At 49.7% G+C, this 18,707-nt stretch overlaps 1 protein-coding gene and 1 long non-coding RNA gene across 2 annotated transcripts; one reads left to right on the forward strand and one right to left on the reverse strand.

The window, feature by feature from the left end:
• Positions 1–362: 362 nt before the first annotated feature.
• LOC141572694 (uncharacterized) lies at positions 363–14,988 on the forward strand. The gene is made up of 2 exons (XR_012498066.1): positions 363–638; positions 9,664–14,988. It is a non-coding gene; the product is annotated as an uncharacterized LOC141572694 (long non-coding RNA).
• TMEM38A (transmembrane protein 38A) lies at positions 4,482–18,647 on the reverse strand. Its single transcript, XM_019736815.2, has 6 exons — positions 18,448–18,647; positions 10,293–10,449; positions 9,848–10,032; positions 8,720–8,807; positions 6,869–6,986; positions 4,482–6,110 (listed from the first exon to the last, which is right to left on the reverse strand). The coding sequence occupies exons 1-6, from the start codon at positions 18,569–18,571 to the stop codon at positions 5,871–5,873; spliced, it is 912 nt and encodes a 303-aa protein (XP_019592374.2). The 5' UTR covers positions 18,572–18,647; the 3' UTR covers positions 4,482–5,870.
• Between the last annotated feature and the right edge of the window lie 60 nt (positions 18,648–18,707).

The raw sequence follows: 18,707 nt of genomic DNA on the forward strand, positions 1-18,707 counted from the left end.
AGTTTTTGTTTGCCAGATAAAAAGAGTTCTGGACATGGATGGTGGGGATGGTTGTGCAACAGTGTGAATGTACTTAATGCCACTGGACACTTAGAAATGGTTAAGATGGTGAATTTTATGTTGCTTATTTAATAGTAATAATAGTGATAATAATAATAATAATAATAATAAAAAAAGAACTTTTCTCTCAGCCCACGACCAAAGAAGCTACTGAGTGTGACTCCTGCAGCTAAAATTAGGCGGAACTTGAGAGCCCGCCTTCAGAGTTCTCACACCTACAGGGATGGCAATGTCGGCCTGCCCTGCCAATCATCCCCAACCAGCCCGCCAGTGGCTTGCCCACCCCCTTCCCAAAATAGTGCGGGAGGTTATTTTGGTACAGTCTGTTCCCTCATCGAATGAGATCTCAGAACATTTGTGCTGGAAGGCAGGGAGCCGGATACCGCCAGCACCCACCAGGTGCTAGACGAGCCCAGGCAGAATCCCTTCGGGCACTCACAGAGCTGGCTTTTGTAACCCAATCCAGGCTTCCCGCCTGGGGCCAAGGCTTTCCAGACTCTCCCGCTGGTGGTCCTTGGAGGAAACTGAGGCTCTGGAGAAGACGAGCGACCTGCTGGATGCCACACACATGGATGCAGGTGAAAAGTTAGGATGTGAATAGGTGTAAGAAGCTTTGAAACCTAATCTGTTTTCCTTTTCTTTGTAGATTCTGGTAGAATTCTCAGCATACAGTTCTGTGAGTTTTGATAAAGACATAGAATTGTGGATTCCCCACCACAATTAAGATACAGTTCTGTTACCCTTTCCAAATTCCCCTGGTCCCTTTGCAGACAATCTCTCCTCCCACCCCCGACCTCCTGGCCCTCACTGATTTGTTCTCTGTACCTCTAACTTTTCCTTTCCTAAAACATCCCATAATAGGAGCCCACAGGACCTCATGAGTCTGCCTTCTTTCCCTTAGCAAATGCATATGAGATTCATCCATGTTGCAGTCTCAGAGGTTTGTTCCTTGTCATTGCTGGGTATTAATCTATCGTACAATGTTCATTCACTCACTAGCTAATGGACTTTTGGGATGTTTCCAGTTTTTGGCAATTAACAAAATCAGCTTGCTTTAAACATTTCTTGTGTGAATATGAGTCTGTGTTTCACTTGGGAATGGGACTGTATTTGTTGTATGGTTTTATGGTGATGTTTAATTTTATAAGAAACTGCCCAACTGTTTTTCCGCCAGCGTTACATGAGTGTTCCAGTTGCTCCAAATCCTTACCAGCATCTGACATTGTTAGTTATTTTTATTTTATCCACTCTGAGCAGTACTGTATTCATTTGCGAGGGCTGCCACAACTAAACACTGGGTGGCTTAAACAACAAAAATTTACTTTCTTACCTTTCTGGTGGTTAGCAGTCTGAGACCAAAGTGTTCGCAGGGTTGTTTTTTTTCTGAGGCCTCTCTCTCTGGGTCCTCCAAAGGTCTTCCCTCATCTCCTCTTCTTATAAGGACACTAATCATTGAATTAGGGGCCATCCTAAAGACCTCCTTTTAACCTAATCCTTTCTTTAAAGACCCTATCCCCAAATATGGTTACATTCTGAGGTCCTAGGGATTAGAACGTCAACATGTAAATTTTGAGGGTAACACAATTCAGCCCATGACAGACATGCAGTGGCATTTCGTTGTGCTTTTAATGTGTATTACCTGTGATTACTTGCCACCCATATACTTTCTTTGGTGAACTGTCAGTTCAAATCTTTTGCCTCGTCTTTTTCTTTTTCTTTCCTTACTTAAGTTTTATTACAGCTTTATTGATGTACCACAGATATACAGTAAAGTATGTATATTAAAATATACAATTTGAAACATTGTGACATAGACAAATAAGTTCCTGAACTTATCCTAGAAAAAGTGCTACATACCTCACTGCTGAATAGCACTATAGTCACCTTCGAAGGACTCCCCTGGGAAGCTATGCACCGATGCCAGTGCCTAGTCCACCCTTCAAAGTGATTTTGGAACTCTTTTTCTGGAATGGCCATCAGAGCTGTCATCATATTACCCTTGCTGTCCTGAATGTCATCAAAATGTCTTCCTTTCAAATTTTCCTTTATCTTAGGGTAAAGAAAAAAGTCACTGGGGGCCAGATCACGTGAGTAGGGAGGATGTTCCAATACAGTTATTTGTTTACTGGCTAAAAACTCCCTCACAGACAGTTCCGTGTGAGCTGGTGCATTGTCATGATGCAAGAGCCATGAATTGTTGGTGAAAAGTTCAGGTCGTCTTTTTCACGCAGCCTTTTTTTTTTTTTAAGATTTTATTGGGGAAGGAGAACAGGACTTTATTGGGGAACAGTGTGCACTTCCAGGACTTTTCTCCAAGTCAAGTTGTTGTCCTTTCAATCTTAGTTGTGGAGGGTTCTGTTCAGCTTCAAGTTGTTGTTCTTTCAGTCTTAGTTGTGGAGGGCGCAGCTCAGCTCCAGGTCCAGTTGCTGTTGGTAGTTGCAGGGGGCACAGCCCACCATCCCTTGCGGGAGTCGAACCGGCAACCTTGTGGTTGAGAGGACACGCTCCAACCAACTGAGCCATCCGGGAGCTCAGCGGCAGCTCAGCTCAAGGTGCCATGTTCAATCTTAGTTGCAGGGGGCAGAGCCCACCATCCCTTGCGGGACTCGAGGAATTGAACTGGCAACCTTGTGGTTGAGAGCCCACTGGCTCATGTGGGAATCGAACCGGCAGCCTTCAGAGTTAGGAGCACGGATCTCTAACCACCTGAGCCACCGGGCCGGCCCTCACGCAGCCTTTTTAGCACTTCCTAACAGTAAACTTGGTTAACTGTCCAGTTGGTACAAATTCATAATGACTAATCCCTCTGATATCAAAAAAAGGTTAGCAACATCGTTGCAACAAGTTCACAAACTTAATTGTCAGACTTTTATATAGACTGTGAAGCTATCATCACAGTGAGGGTGGTGAAGACACCCACCTCCAGTCCCCTTGTGCTTTTTTGCTATCCCTCCCCCTGGCCCCTCTCCTCAAGCACCCATTGCTCAGCTTTCTATTACTAGAGGTGAATTTGCCTTTTCTAGAATTTTACATAATGGGAATCAGAGAGTATGCATTGTCTTTTGTGTGGCTTTTTTCACCCGTCATGATGCATCCGAGGGTCATTCATGCTGTTGCAATTAGTTCCTTTTGATTGCTGAGCAGTATTCCAAGGGTAGGGCAGTTATTCATTCATGCTTTCACTTTTGATGGGACTTTGTGTGTTTCCAGATGGGGGCTATTATAAAGCTGCTACAAACATTCCTGTGCATGTCTTTGTGTGGACACATACTTTCATTTCTTTTGGCCAAATACCCAAGAGTGGAATGGCTGGGTCATATGGTGAGCGCATGTTTAACTCTTTAAGAAATGGCCATACTGTCTTCCAAAGTGGCTGCACCATTTTATATTCCTGCCCGCAGTGCATGAGTTCCAGCTGCTCCACATCCTCGTCCGCACTTAGTATAGTCGGTCTTAATTTTAGCCACCCTCATGGATGTGTAGTACCTTCCCACCCATTTCCCTGATGGCCAAGGATGCTGAGTGTCTTTTTGTGTGCCTATTTCTATGCCATTGGTATATTCTCTATGACAAAGTGTCCATTCAAATCCTTTGTTCATTTTAAAATTGGGCTGTTTTATTTATTTTTTTAAAAGATTTTTATTGGGGAAGGGGAACAGGACTTTATTGGGGAACAGTTTGTATTTCCAGGACTTTTTTCCCAGTCAAGTTGTCCTTTCAATCTTAGTTGTGGAGGGTGCTGTTCAGCTTCAAGTTGTTGTCCTTTCGATCTTAGTTGTGGAGGGCGCAGCTCAACTCCAGGTCCAGTTGCCGTTGCTAGTTGCAGGGGGCGCTGCCCACCATCCCTTGCAGGACTCGAGGAGTTGAACTGGCAACCTTGTGGTTGAGCGCCCACTGGCCCATGTGGGAATCGAACTGGCAGCCTTCGGAGTTAGGAGCATGGAGCTCTAACCATGTGAGCCACCGGGCCAGCCCTGTTATATTATTGAGTTTTGAGAATGCTTTATATATTCTGGATATAATCTTTTATCAGATGTGCGATTTTCTAAGATTTTCTCCCAGTGTGTGGCTTGGCTTTCATTCTATTAACAGGATCCTGCACAGAGTCTTAGCTGCAAATCCCAGCTGCCCCATTAATCCTGCCTCCAACTTTGAAGGGCAGTAATAATCATCCCCCTCCTTTTCCCCAAAACAGGCCTGGAAAAGGAGAGTCCCCACGATTTATTGGTGGCAGAGGGAAGATTCAAACCCAGGTCTGCTTAACCCCAAACCCCACAGATCTCACCTACAGCCACCATCTCCCACGGGTGATCAGGGGCTGCCACGAGCCTCACTCCCCTGGAACCTCTGAGCGTCTCTAATGACACAGACCCTCACTGTGCCCTGAGGCCAAAAAAGCAGGAATAAATCAGACAAGCCAGCAGGGTTCTCTCACAACATTTATTTGCTGAACCTTCATGCCGAGCTTTGATGAACATGCAAGAGGATGAACTCGGGGCCTTACAGCCTCAGGATCCACCCAACGCCCAGGCATCACCAGATCAAGGCACTTTCCCTACAGCTGGGTGACACCTGGGACCCCACCAACCCCACACTGATCTCAATGTACCCGCACACTGATGCCCTGAGCTCGCGCCGAGCACTCGTGTGCAAAGGGCAGCCTCCAGCCAGCCTGATCGGGGCCCAAGCCCTACCTGACACTGGCCATTTGCAACCCACCCACCCCTCTCGGATGTCCTGATGACCTAGAATGAGATGAAGGTGGCTGGAAGGGGCCCTCAGCTACCATTCCCCTAGCTCACCCTGAAGCAAGTGCCCAGCCCACCCAGCAGCAGCACAAAGCTCAGTACAGAGTAGGCAGCAGCATGTTTGTTGAGTGACTGAGTGAACGGCAATGAAGGCTGGCAGCCTGAGGAAGGCCTGATGCTTTCAGGGACCAAAAAGCAAGTGCTTAGAGCCCCTGCACAGAGCTGGACGTTGGAACCCCCAGCCAGCCAGCTACATTCCTTTGGTTTGGGGGCAGCCCGAAGGCAAGGATCAGTACAGGCCTTTCCCACACTCCCCGCTCTCCAGTCTGGCCTAGACATGTCTCCCGAAGGCCTCTTCTGTGCCAGGTAACTTGTGGGGTTCTCCGAGCCACAAACACATAGGATCTAAAATGCAAAGCTGTTTTCAAGCATAGTGAACACCTGTCATGGCCTCTCCTCCCGACCGCACGGTGCTTCTGAGCTTATAAGGCTGGTTCACGTCCAGCCTCAGATCAGCCCTTGTGTACAGAGGAGGCCTGGGGTCCCCACTATAAGGACGGGAAACGCAAGACTCAGAGAAGGAGGCACCTTGCCTAGGGACTCCCAGGAGGAGTCGGCAGGAAGACGTGGAAATCAGAGCAGCTGCCTCGCAGGAGGTAATTAGGAATCATCCCTCAAGTGAATGAGTCTCAATGCAGCTTGAAATTCTTTTGGAGTCAAAACTTAATTTCAGAGAGGAAATAATAGAACCAAGGATCTAACTGCCAGGGTTTCTCGCTGGAGCCACTGCCAGGATTCTGGGGCCTACCCTCCCCAAATCTGTAACTCTACATGGGCCTGGCAGAGAGGGATCCCCATTCCTACAAATGTCCTTCACCCCCATATCTCATCTAACCCCTCACATCAGCCCTGGAGGGTGGGCTGATGGCCCCAGTTTGCAGACAGGAAAGTTGAGGCCTAGCGAGAGGAGAGATGAGCCCAGGACAACTCCCCCACCCCTGGCTCTGAGGGTTCTGGGTCCGGGTCCTCTCCCCAGCACCCTCAGGCCCCTCAGGCTGCCCCCTAATCCGCCTTCTTGGTCTTCTTCTTCCTGGAGCCCTCGCTCAGCTCTTCTTTGGACTTGGCAGCCATAGCTGAGTGTGGGGAGCCAGGTCCACTGCCACCATGGGCCCCTCCGTGGGCCCCACCATGGTTATTGTGGTGATGGTCACCCCCCAAACCTGTCCCAAACAGGACAGGGCAGACATAGCTCTCCACAACATCAAAAGGGGAGCTGTGGGAGTGAGTGGCCGTCAGGAACACCTGAGGTGGGGTGGCGGGGGGACAGGTAGACAGTGAGAGTCAGAGGGAGACCGAGGCAGAAAACAAGGGGAGAGGAGAAAAGGGGAGAGAAAGTCAGCCAGGTCAGGATCAGAGGCAGCCGAGACCCAGCCTCACATCCCCAGAAGGTGACCAATTATCCCGGGTTTCCCAGGATGCAGGACTTTTGGTGCTAAAGCCCAGGCAGTGCCGGGCTCACCAGGAAGTGTGGTCACCCTCTCCCCAGAAGTGCTCCCACACCTGGGCTCAGGGAGGAGCTGTGCTTGGCCTGGAGTCGCTCACTCCCTTTCGATGGCCTGTGGTCCCCTCCCAGAGCCAGCAGTGGAGCTCCCCAGCCTCACAGGGAGGGAGGACAGCACAGCTCTTCAAGACCCCTCCTGGGGTTGGGGTGACCCCAACTCAAGGACTGATGGTCAGACCAGCCCCATGTCTGGTCCAGCCCGAGTCCCCACCATCCTGAGAGTGCCTTCCCTGTATGTTGTCCCGCCACAAAGCCCCAAACAGACCCCACACACCCCTGCCCACTTCTCGGCCTCTGTCCAGAAGGACTTGTTCCCTCACTCCCATCCCCACCTGCTGTACACTGCCCTTCTCAGACCCTCCTCCATGCATGACCTACTGGCAAGCGCCCACCCCCAACCCCACTTAGGGCTGTCCTTTCCCGGACACCCAAGGCTGTGAGTCCAAGTCCCCTAGCCGGGGAGGTGGGGGTGGGCATGGATCAGGACAGGAAAGCTTACCTTACAGGACACCATGAACATGGTGAAGATAAAGATGAGAGTGGCTTTGGACACTGGGAGCCAGCGGGTCTGCTGGAGGGTAAACAGTATGGCTCCGTAGAGGCTGGCCTTGGTAGGGCTGGAAGGGGCAGCCATGGTTACTGGGAGGCACTGCATAGCTCAGGCCTGTGTACCTGGGGGTCCCAGAACCCCTTCTCCTTCTCCACGTGCCCCCAGCCAGCCCTAGCTCCCATCCAGCTTCTGAGTGGGAAGTGGGAAAATGCCCACATGGTACAGAGGAGGTGGTGTCTCTTTATGCAGTAAAGGGTTAGCTTGGCCCAAAGAGACATCTGGCCTTTGTCTCTGGCTCCTGGGAGCCGCCCTCTAAGCCCTGGGAATGCCCTGCCTGATAGGAGTGTCTTTGCTTCCTTGGGGACTTTGGGCCACACCAGACAGTAACAGTGTGATTTAGGGTAAGGATCTTGGGCCATGTGGTATCAGCTTGACCTCTGGCAGGGTCAGAGGCTGAGGTCAGCCAGGCAGGCAGTCAGTTATGTCTGTGTGACTGAGCCCCAATAAAAACCCTGGACACCAGGGCTTGGGTGAGTTTGCTGATTGGCTATCGTCAATGCATATTGTCACACATGGATGCTGGGAGAAAGGCGCCATTCACACAGCTCCACTGAGAAGGGACAACCAGAAGCTCCGGCCTGGTCTCTTCTGGATGCTACCCCATGCGAGTCTCACTTTTGCTCAGTTTAGTCTGTATCCTTTCCCTGTAATAAACATAACCCTGAGTAAAAGGGCTTTGCTGAGTTCTGAGTCCTAGTGCATCCTCAAACCTGAGGGTGGTCTTGGGGACCTCTGGACAGCACACTCCCCCAGGAGGTGGGATTATAACACACAGTTCTCCTTAACTTTCCTTTTCTTCCTTGTAGAATAGGTGTCTAAGATTTTAGCTCGCTGTAGAAGACAGACCCATGACTTCTGTTACTGACGTCTGTCGCTCATCGCATGCACCTAACAATAATTCTACCTGATAGTTCCAAAACACTCACCAAGTACCAGGGCCAGGAGGTTTATGTCTGTGATTCCTTGGAACCCTCACCCTCGGGTGATGAGGCAGAAATAGAATCTAACAGGGGAAGCCATTTTCCCACTTAGTAGCAGGCGATGCAACCCTCTGGGCCCTAATTCCCTGTTAGTAAACGGAGGGTGGGGACAGGCTTCTCATGGAAATGAACAGAGATAAAGCTATGTTTTCTTAAGTGTAAAACAAGAGGTAATTTTCATTGGTATATAGGTAAGCCTTTTAATTTTGTATTTAATGGTGATAGTTTTACTTATTATAGATCAGGAGAAAATGTAACTAGCCCTAACCTGTAAGGTCTTTTAAAAATGTATTAGGCTAAAGGCAGCGTGGGATTCTGGGTTGGGTCCTGGATGATGCCATCTGACCCTTCCCACCGTTCCCCCACTTAACTCCAGCCACACTCCCCACCCACATTCCGGGCCCCGTGCGTCCCACCCACACTTCGTACCCCTACCCTGCAGAACTAGGTAGAATCATTGTTCTTTTCTGACTTGGCAGTTGGCAGAGGTGCTGGCCTCTGTCCGGAGGCTCCTTCTTTGTCGGAAAACTCCTACTCACTCTTCAAAACCCAAATCAAGTGTCTCACTTCCCTGTATCGCTGCCTGCCCCTGCTCCCTAGGCAGAGCTTTGGTTCCCTCTCTGGGTTCCCCAAGTCATGTCCTCCGGAAGCTTCTAGAAGGCAGTATCAGGGCTGAGGCCCTAAGTTATCAGAAGTATCCAACCCAGGGTCAAGTCCAGGGGGCATAGGAGGGACAGATGGGGAGGACAGGGTTACTCACAAGGACATGTGCAAGATCTCATTGGTCTCTGGCTTCCAGACCCCTCGGAGCAGCTGCTCAAAGTTGGACATGAGGGCGACGCCGGAGCCTACAGAACAGGGGGCTGCTTAATGAGCCTGCCCCCCAAGCTTCCTGTCCTTCTTGGCTGAATACCCAAGAAAGTAGACTCTCCGATCCTGGAGTGTTCTCCAGAGGGACAGTGGGCTTGGGGTGTGTGATGATCAGCTGTAGGTGGGGAAACAGGCTCAGAGTGGGCAGAGTCCTGCTGAGGGTCACACAGCACATTTGGCGCAAAACCAGCAGGAAGGAGTCGAGCTAATATCCCACCTGCGAGGCTTGGACAAATCTGGGCTGTCTGCTCTGTTGCCCCCAATCCAGGACCCTGAGCTGTGAATGAGGATTCCGGAGTGCCCCCAACCTCCAGCCTCCTTCCTTAGGGTCCTGAGCTCTCAATCTTTCTCAAGCCACTTGCCCTCTGGGAGACATGCTATACCCCTGAGGAATTTGCTCTGTAGTACAGGCTTCCTGGAGAGAGAATAAGGAAACCCATGTGATGATAGTATAATGGTTACATTTCAAGAAAGCATCTTCCCATTTACCCCAAATATATTTGCCAAAGAGGCTTGGACGCCCCCCTCCAGGAGCAGCTGTGTAACTGGGTCCCTGATATGTACCACTGCACCAGGGGTTCACAACTGGGGTGACTTTGCCTCCCATGGATCGATTTGGCAATGTCTGGGGACATTTTTGGTTGTCACCACTGGGGAGGGGGCATGCTGCTGGTGGTGGGAGGCCAGAGATGCTGCTAAACGCCCGACCATGCACAGGGCAGCCCCAACTGCCGAGAATGAGGCAGCCCCAAACGTCAGTCGTGCCACAGCTGAGGAACCTGCTCGAGATATCAGCGGTCATCGTTTCATCGTTGTCCTATTTTCTTTTGACAGTTACAATTCTGGAAGAATCTTCTCATTTGCCCTAAAGACATGGGCTAATGGGGAACCTGTACTCCTGCAGCAGTCCTGACACCCCGAAGTCCCTTAGGAACAATGGATGTGCCAGCCAGGGAGCCCAGGATGTACCACGGAGCAGGGGTTCTCAATGGGGGTGAATGTCCATTGTCCTGCTTACCTTTGACCCAGCCGGTGGCGATCATGACGAACCAGCCGTGGTGGTAGTGGTGGTGCGCGTGGTGGATGCCCACAGCAATCTTGCGGACCCGCACCACCTCCTTCATGGCGACGAAGATGAGCTTCACAGGCAGGAAGCAGATGCATTTGTAAAAGAGGTCCAGGGGGCAGAAGAAAATCAGGTACCTTCGGGGAGAGAATGCCAAGCATCAGGGGGAGACAGACTGTGAGGGCCGCGGGGAGGCGAGGCTGGGTCCACCCCCCACATGCCTGGCTCAGGACAGGGCTGGGCAACGGAGAGCAGTGCGTTTGGGGCCTCGATGGAGGTTGTGCTGGTGGATCCCAGTTCCTCCATCTCCCATCTCCCTGGTGGCCGGGTCGCCCCTGCCCATCCCCACCTCCTGCCGCTCTGCTCTCCCATGCCCTGCCAACCTGGCAATGCTTACCAGACGGCTGAGGCCAGCAAGATGCTGGAGTTGTTGCTGAAGTAGTCAATCAGGGGCTCCCCGAGGAGCAGATCAGCCAGGATGTAACTCCCGAAACAGTGCAGCATGGCACAGAGCCAGGACGCCACGGGGTGGCGCCGGGACAGCTCCACTGCTCCTGGCGGGGGGAAGAGGGTGGAATCACATGGTATTTGTCTTTTGCGACTGGCTTCTTTCACTGAGCATCATGTCCTGAAGGTTCATCCATGTTGTAGCAGGTGTCAGAAGTCCCTTCCATTTTAAGGCTGAATGATATTCCAGCAGACACAGAGAAGGTGTTGTGAGTTGAACAGAGGCCCTCACAAAGATATATTGATGTCCTAACCCCTGGTACCTCTCAATGTGACCTCTTTTGGAAATAGAGTCTTTGTAGATGTAATGAAGATGAGGTCATTAGGGTGGGCTCTAAGCCAATGCCTTGTGTCCTTATAAACAGAGGAGATGAGACACAGGGAAGGTGTGTAAATATGGAGGCAGACAGGAGTGACGCAGCTATAAACCATGGAACACCAAAGACGCTAGCCACCTCCAGAAACTAGGAAGAGGCATGAAAGATTCCTTCGTAGAACCACTGGAGAGAGCATGGCCCCACTAACACCTTGACTTTGGACTTCTGGCCTCCAGCATTGTGAGATAATACATTTCTGCTGTTTCAAGCCACTCAATTTGTGGTATGTTGCTACAGGAACCACAAGAAATTCATACAGAGGCCATGTGAAGATGGGGGCAGAGATTGATTGTCTGTAAGCCAAGGAATGCCAAGGACTACGAGCCACCCACGCCAGAAGCCAGGGTTGAAAGGCCTGGAAGGATCCTCCCCCAGAGCCTCCAGAAGGAACCACCCTGCTGACACTTTGACTTTGGGCCCCTGGAACCACGAGAGAATACATTTGTTTGGCCGCGGATAATTGAAACCACAGCTATGGGGGCGGGGGGACTGCTGTAGTTCATAGATATGTGTGCAGTGGTGAAGGCAGAAATACAGGCATGGGCACAGTGCACACTGCTGTTAGGTGGTGGTCACATCTAGAGAGGGAAGGAGGGGAAGGGGCGGCGCTGGCTGTCTGTCACTCTATTTCTTAAAAAATAAGTCTGAAGCAAATCTATGTTCACAACTGTTAAGTCTGAGTGGAGGGGGCAGAGGTGTCTGTGATATTGGTGTTTTCGAAATATTTAATCATCAAAACTAGAAAAACAAGAGCTCCCTCCCCAAAAAAAAGCTGGTAAGCAGGGGGGACATGGAACGCTCTCGCGCCTCATTGCCTTCGGCTCCACAGTCTGTGTCGAGTCCCCTTGTCAGGGTCTACCCCCTGTCCCATCTCTGATGGCCGTGGTCCAGGAACAAGAGGTCTCACTGCGTTGGGTGAGCAGTGGGCGCTCCAGGCTGTTTCACCCACAAGAACCCACCAAGAGGTCCCAGAAGACTCTTAAAAGTCCACGTTCACAGCAGCACTATTCACAATTCCCAAGTGTCCATCAAATGATGAATGGATGCAAAATGGGATACATCCATACAGTGGGACATTATTCAGCCTTAGAAAGGATTGAAGTCCTTATCAGGATGAGCACTTCATAAGGTATATAAATGTCTACTCACTATATTGTACAGCTGAACTTCATATATTATGTGTCGATGGTAATTGGAAACTAAATTAATTTTGAAAAGGAATAAAGTCTTGATACATCAGGGATACATCTTGAACACATGCTAACTGAAAGAAGCAAGACACAAAAGGCTACATTGTATGATTCCATTTATATGAAATGTCCAGAACAGGTAAATCCATAGAAAGAGCAAATAGATTCATGGTAGCCAAGGGCTGGGAGAGAGGATATGGGGAGTGACTGTTCAGAGGGATGGGGTTTCCTTTTGGAGTGATGAAAATGTTCTAGAACTTATGTATTACACATAGGTGAAATCATATAATGTAGCCTTTTGCATCTGTCTCTTTCACTGAGCATATTTTCAAGAGTAATATTCATTTCACTGTTGTATACTATTCCGTCACAGAAATAGATCACAAGTTATTTACCCATTCTCTTGCATACACTATATTTTACAATCAGAAAACTGGCCTAAACAGTTATAAAATAGTCACGGGGATGTAAAGAACAGCATAGGGAATATAGTCAATAATATTGTAATAACTGTATAGTGCCAGGTGGATACTAGTCAGGGGGATCGCTTCTTAAATTATATAAATGTCTAACCACTATGCTGTACACTTGAAACTAATATAATATTGACTGTCAACTGTAATTGAAACTTTTTTAAAATCTGGTTTTCTCTTCCCTCATAGTAATCTGTATCAACTCCTTAAACAAACAGAACCTGGTAAGAAAAAAGCAGGCCTAATACAAGTTGTTTTAGAGTACGTCATCAACACACTCCCCATTTTCTTCGTCACCCCCACCAACTAAGCATGTGATCTTGAACTATTTTTCTCCCTGCAGCCCTTTCCTTCTGTCAGATGCAAATCCTTACACTCTTCTTTGCCCAACTCCTAACAATGACTGGAATCGAATGTTCCTTCCTCCATCTCACCCTGGGGTTACAAGCGCTCTGCGCCTTCTCCCTGCCCTCGGGTTGTCTTGAAGTCTCAGCATTTACCAAGGTCCTACAGAATTGAAGAAGGCAGAGTGCTCTCTTCTCATGGGTGGGTTGTCTATTTAAAACACTGCCAGCTGAGAGTTAATCCTTCGGAGCAGCTGGTGGGTCCTGCAGGACCGGGTCAAGTGAGGCACCCATGTTTTGCAGAAATGGATACCTCTGCATCTAAAAATAACCCCCAGGGGTTGAATTCTTTCCAGGGTCTCTCTTGTGCCCTCGGGGGCTATCCCAGGGACCGAGAGTGGGGGTGAGAGCCTGGGTTTTGCAGGAGTAAAGCAGGCTCTGTGTTGGCATCATGGAGGAGTCCTGGTAGAAAAGTAACACGCCTGGGTTTTGGCTCTGCTGCTCACTCCAGCAGGCCTTGGGCAAATGACTGCCGCCTTCCCAACCTCCAGCCTGTTTCCTCTGCTGTCACAAGAGAATGAGAGCACTGAGTTGTACCGACTGAGTTGTACTGATGACTTAATGCAGGGTGCGTCGTCATCATCATGCTGCTTCTCATTCTCAATACCCTCCCGCAGTCCTGGAAGGACAGGGTGAGTCTCCCCATGGCCACCGCTGGTAAAACTAAGGCTGATGGGGCAGCCTGCCCTGAGGACCCACAGCAAGGCAGTGGCTGAGAAACTGTCCCCCTGGCTCCTTCCCTTTATCACACTCCTTGGTGTGGGGGCAGTACCTGGATGCAGCAGGATGTGGTTTGCCACCAAAGCTCTCCCTTCTCCCAGCTTCTATTTGCTCATGTGTATAACGGGGTGCTGTCTAGAGGGACTGACCCAGTTTGCCTGGGATGGAAGGGTTCCTGAGACATGGAACTTTGTTTGGGTTCTTGTCTTGGGCAAACCTGGGTGAGTTCGTAACCCCAGTGCTATTATTCATTTCAAAGGATGCCTGTGAGGATGAAAAGAAATTGCTTAGTGCTTAGCAATTATACGAGTTATTTCTGGAATTGAACTGAAATGGAAAGTACCTGTGGGTGGAAATTCTAGTGGATGAATTTATAAAAATCTGCTCTGCCTGAGGAAGGAGGAGAAAACCCTGATCGTCCCGAGTTCTAGCCTGTGATGGGCTCCATGACATTCCCTCTCCAGGGGTCTGTCTGTGGATGGCAGGACAGTGCTAGAAGGTTCCCCAGGGCATTTTCAGCACTGCCCCTCATTCTGTGCTATTTAGTCAGAGGTCTAAACATGGGAGGTGTATTGACAGAGTCTCTCATTGAGCCTTCAAGTAACGATCTCTGCCTCAGTTTCCTTCCCTGTAGAAGGTGTTGGTAGCCCCTGCCTCTCAAGGTTGGAGGACGAGCAGCCTCCTACCCTCAAAAAGCTTACAGTTCAAACCAGAGATCAAGGAAATGTTCTCTCGGCTCCCACAGCATTTTAAAAATTCAAACTTTAGCCAAGATAGGCTGGAGCCCTTCAATAAATAGGTGAACAACTAAACAGTGGTACATCCATACCCTGGAACATTACTCAGCACCAAAAAGAAATGAGCTATCAAGCCACAAAAAAACACGGGGGAACTTTATTGCTGAGTGAAAGGAAGAAGCCAGTCTGAAAAGGCTCTAGACTGTATGAGTCCAATTCTATGACATTCTGGAAAAGACAGAACTATGGAGACAGAAAAAAGATCAGGGGCTGGTGCCGGTTCAGGGTGGGGGGTGGGGAGAGTAATGACTAGGCAGAGCACAGGGGATTTTTAGGGCAGTGAAACCATCCTGCATGATAGCATAATGGTGGGTGCACGTCATTGTAGATTTGTCAAAATCCATAAATGTACAACAGCAAAGATTCCTAAAGTAAACTATAGGTTGGTTGATAATGATGGTGACAATCTATGATAATAATGATTACATGATAATAACGATGATGATAATAATATTGGTTCATTGACTGTAACAAATGTACTTCTCTGGTAAGAATGTTGATGGTAGGGAAGGCTGTGCGTGTGTGTGTGGGGGGTCAGTGAAACTGTACTTTCAGCTTAATTTTGCTGTGGATCTAAAATGGCTCTAAAAAATAAAGTCTGTTAATTTAAAAAGAGAAAAAGAAAGTGTTCCAACAGCCAAATCATGTTTCCAGCTTCCCTTGAAAAACCAGTTCTGGTTGTTCCAACCCTAACCAGGTGGAGATGAGCATGGCTGGATCTCACCTGGGGACGGTCCCCACCTGGCTGGCTTATTGCTTCCCATATATCACCTGCCTGGCCCTTGGAAGCAGTGGAGTTGGAGATTCAGTCTACATCAATGGTTCTCAACTGGAGGCAACTGTCTGTGACACTGGCAACGTCTGGGGACATTTTAGGTTGTCACATGGAGTGTGTTACCAGCATCTAGTGGGTGGAAGCCAGGGATGCTGTGAAACATCCTGAAATGCACAGGATGGCCCCCACCACAGAGAATGATCTGGCCCTAACTGTCACTAGTGCTGAGGTTGGGAAACCCTGGTGCAGAGACCTGGGCCTCATCTGGGGAACTTGAAGACACCTGAAACTAATATAATATCATATGTCAACTATAACTGAAAAATGTTTCCAAAAAAATGTTTAAATGGTGTAAGATAAAAGCATTTTATAAAATATATTGTATTGGCAAAAGTATAAGAAATAAACAATATTTCAATTTTCCCAGTCACCGCCCCCCCACACACAAAAAAATAATACTGATGCTGGTGCTACCCCAGCGATTCTGATTTAAATGATGGAGGGGTGCTGCCTGGACAACAGGATTTTTCAAAACTCCCTTGGTAGGTCTAATTTGAGGATTGCTAGTCTGGAAAGTTCTTTGGATGGGTCAGCCTTACGGTAACCAGGATTGTCATTCATTCATTCCATCATTCCTTCAATCATGCAGCCAGCCAGCATCCACTGCTTCCTCGTCTCTTCTTGCATAGAGCTAGGGGTCTTGGAGGTGAGCCAGACCCAACCCTCCTGCCCCAGAAGGAGCTCCCGATTTAATAAGGAGCTCCAGCCTTTTTCAGTCCATCACTTCTCAAACATGTGCTTATAGGGATTTTATTCCAATGCAGATTCTGATTCAGCAGGTCTGGGTTGGGGGGGGAGGGGACTGGCATTCTGCATTTCTTAGCCAGCTCCCAGGGGATACAAAGATGCTGTTCACCTGAGGACCACTCCCAGCAGGAAAGCCTGACCCAGAAAATGCCTGCATCCCAGGCAACACAATCTTCCACCGCCTTACAAATAAGTCTAAGTACCTCTCCTGAGTGCCTTAGACACTACCACTGACAAACTTCTCAACAGAGCTTCACAACAGCCACGAAAGGAAGTCCAGGGTTATTTTTACCAAGAGCCCATTTCACAGATGAGTAAACTAAAGCTCATGGAGGTGCAGTAACCAGCCTGGTACTGACTCAGTGCTAAGGGGAGAACCACTGTCAATTAGAAGATTTTCCCTGAAAGCCAACTTTGCTCTCAGCTGCAAGTGTGCTACCTGTGCAGTCACCCAGGACCCCGCGCTCAGATGGGCCCCACACTCAGTTTGATGTTCTGCAGTCACTGTCTGGAAATTCTTAATTTCTGAACAAGGGTTTCTGCAAATCCTGGAGCTGCTCCTGCAATCAGTACATGGATTCTGAAAAGAAACCTTTACAGAGGCTAAGCAGGAACACTACAGCAGAGGGCTAACAGCTAAGTCCAATGCCTCCCTTTCCTAAGGGGAAGCAAGTACCCCAGAGTAATCCCAGTGATTCTTGGGGTTAGGCAGACCTGGGTTGGAATCCCAAGGCCAGCATCTACCACCCATACGACCGACCGACCGCAGTGCCTGCATAAATTAGCTTAGCCTCTGCTTCCTATTTTCCCAGTTACGAAAGGAGGGGGTTGAACTGGGCAGTGGGTTCTCAATCTTGACAACAGACAGCAATCCCTGGGAGAGGAGATTTCCAACAAGAGCATGCCAGAGCCCCACCCCAGACATTCTGAATCATGTTGGGGGGGGGAGGTGATAAGAGCCCCCAGGAGCCTCTAACGTGCAGCTAGAGTTGAGAACCGCTGAACCCTCTCAACCTTCAGGGACCTTCCGGCTCTGGTACTTCGAGTTCGGATGACTTACTGGGACTGTAGTAGGGCTGTAGTAGGAATGTGTGGACCCCACCTGTGTCCCCCCAGTCAGCCCGGAGACCCCTTCCTCCAGACACTTGTGTCCTATATCCTACGGGACAATGTTGCTCCACCGTTTGAGATTTCCCAAGGTGTGCTGGGTTCCATATTCGCCCTGGAACTGGCCGAGCCACCAAGAATTCGTCCCCAGACAGGAAATACAGCCCCTTGGTCATGCTACAATACAAAGCTTATTTTGCTTTATAAAGTAACTGCTCTCAGAAAAGATTTAAAAATAAAAGGGTTCTGACCTGTGGACTGGCAAAAATAAAACATAACAAAAAAACTTGGCAAGCAGAGTATAATCCTATTTGCATAAGATCGTAGATTTACATCTGTAACTATGGGGGTATAAATGCAAAGAGAGGTCTGGAAGAGTGGCCAGAGAACTGTAATTCTCTTTTTTCCTTTGTGCTTTTTTGGCTGGATTTTTAAATATACACGAACCACTATTTTTATCATCTAAAAAAAGCTATTTCCATTCTGAGACTATAGGGGGTGATTTACATCTAAGAGGGAGAAAGGGTCACAAAGTTTTGGGGTGATTAATCGTTCTCCTAAAGCTAAATTCTACTGTCCGTTTAGTTTGCTTGTGTGCTAGAGTAATTAAAATACTAGGCGATGAACAAGAATATTCAGTGAACATTGTATAAAAATAGAACACATTCTTTGGAGGCCACTTACCCTATTTTTTTTTTTTTTTAAATCCTAGAAGCTGGGTCTTCCCCTCTGTGATTCTCTATGGGGGTCTGGAGATGGTGGGAGAAGGCTGACCCTAAACAACCCTGCCCTAGAGCAGGTTATGCTCAGTAAGTGGACAGGACACGGGCCAGGGCTGGAAGAATTCCGGCAGGGAGTGGAGATCCAGCACAGCCACTTCACGGTCGCACCGGGGAGGGGGCACCGGTGTCACTTTCTCTGAACCTGACCCCAGCACGACCAGCCCTTATATAGACACTCAGCTGCCGCTCCCGCTCCGTACGCCAAGGGCAAGGCGGGAGGTCACGGCTGCGGGCAGCCAGGACAGCTGGCCATGCCCGCCGCGCCGACCCCCGCCTGCACCCTCACTAAGACATATGCCTCTTGCCCAAGTTCATGCGACCCTCCCTTCCCAGGACCCCTGACCTTCTCTCCTTGTCCCCTCCCCAGCACCTGTTCCCCCTGCTCTGAACTATCACGTTCCTCTCCTTCCTTCCAGCCCTCATCCGCTTCCCCTCCCCCAGTCCCACTATCTCGGAGGGCTTCTCTCCTTGCCCTCCCTCGCGTCTCCCCACTACCCGCCCCGTGTAGGAGAACCCATAATCCCATAATCTGTCTGCTCCCCCGAACCCGTCTCTGGGACAGTCCTCCCCATGATCCAGGGCTCCCTTCTCCTCGCCGCCCGCCCTAGCTCACCTGGCTCATACTTGAGGTAGAGGATGGAGACGATGAAGTAGCTGAGGTCGAAGACGGGGAAAAGCGGCACCCGCGAGAAACTGAGCGCTAGCTCGCCCAGGCTGAGCGCGGTCAGCAGCTCCATGGCGCGCGCCGGGTCCCACCCCAGCCCCCTGCCGGGTGCGTCCCGCCGCCCGCGGCCCAGCAACTGCGCCCCCGCAGCTGGACCCGCCCTCGCCCTCCAGGCACCGCCCCCAACCCGGCCCCGCGGGAGAGGAGGG

The sequence above is a fragment of the Rhinolophus sinicus genome, linkage group LG07, assembly GCF_036562045.2.
Source record: "Rhinolophus sinicus isolate RSC01 linkage group LG07, ASM3656204v1, whole genome shotgun sequence".
Lineage (NCBI taxonomy): Eukaryota > Metazoa > Chordata > Mammalia > Chiroptera > Rhinolophidae > Rhinolophus > Rhinolophus sinicus.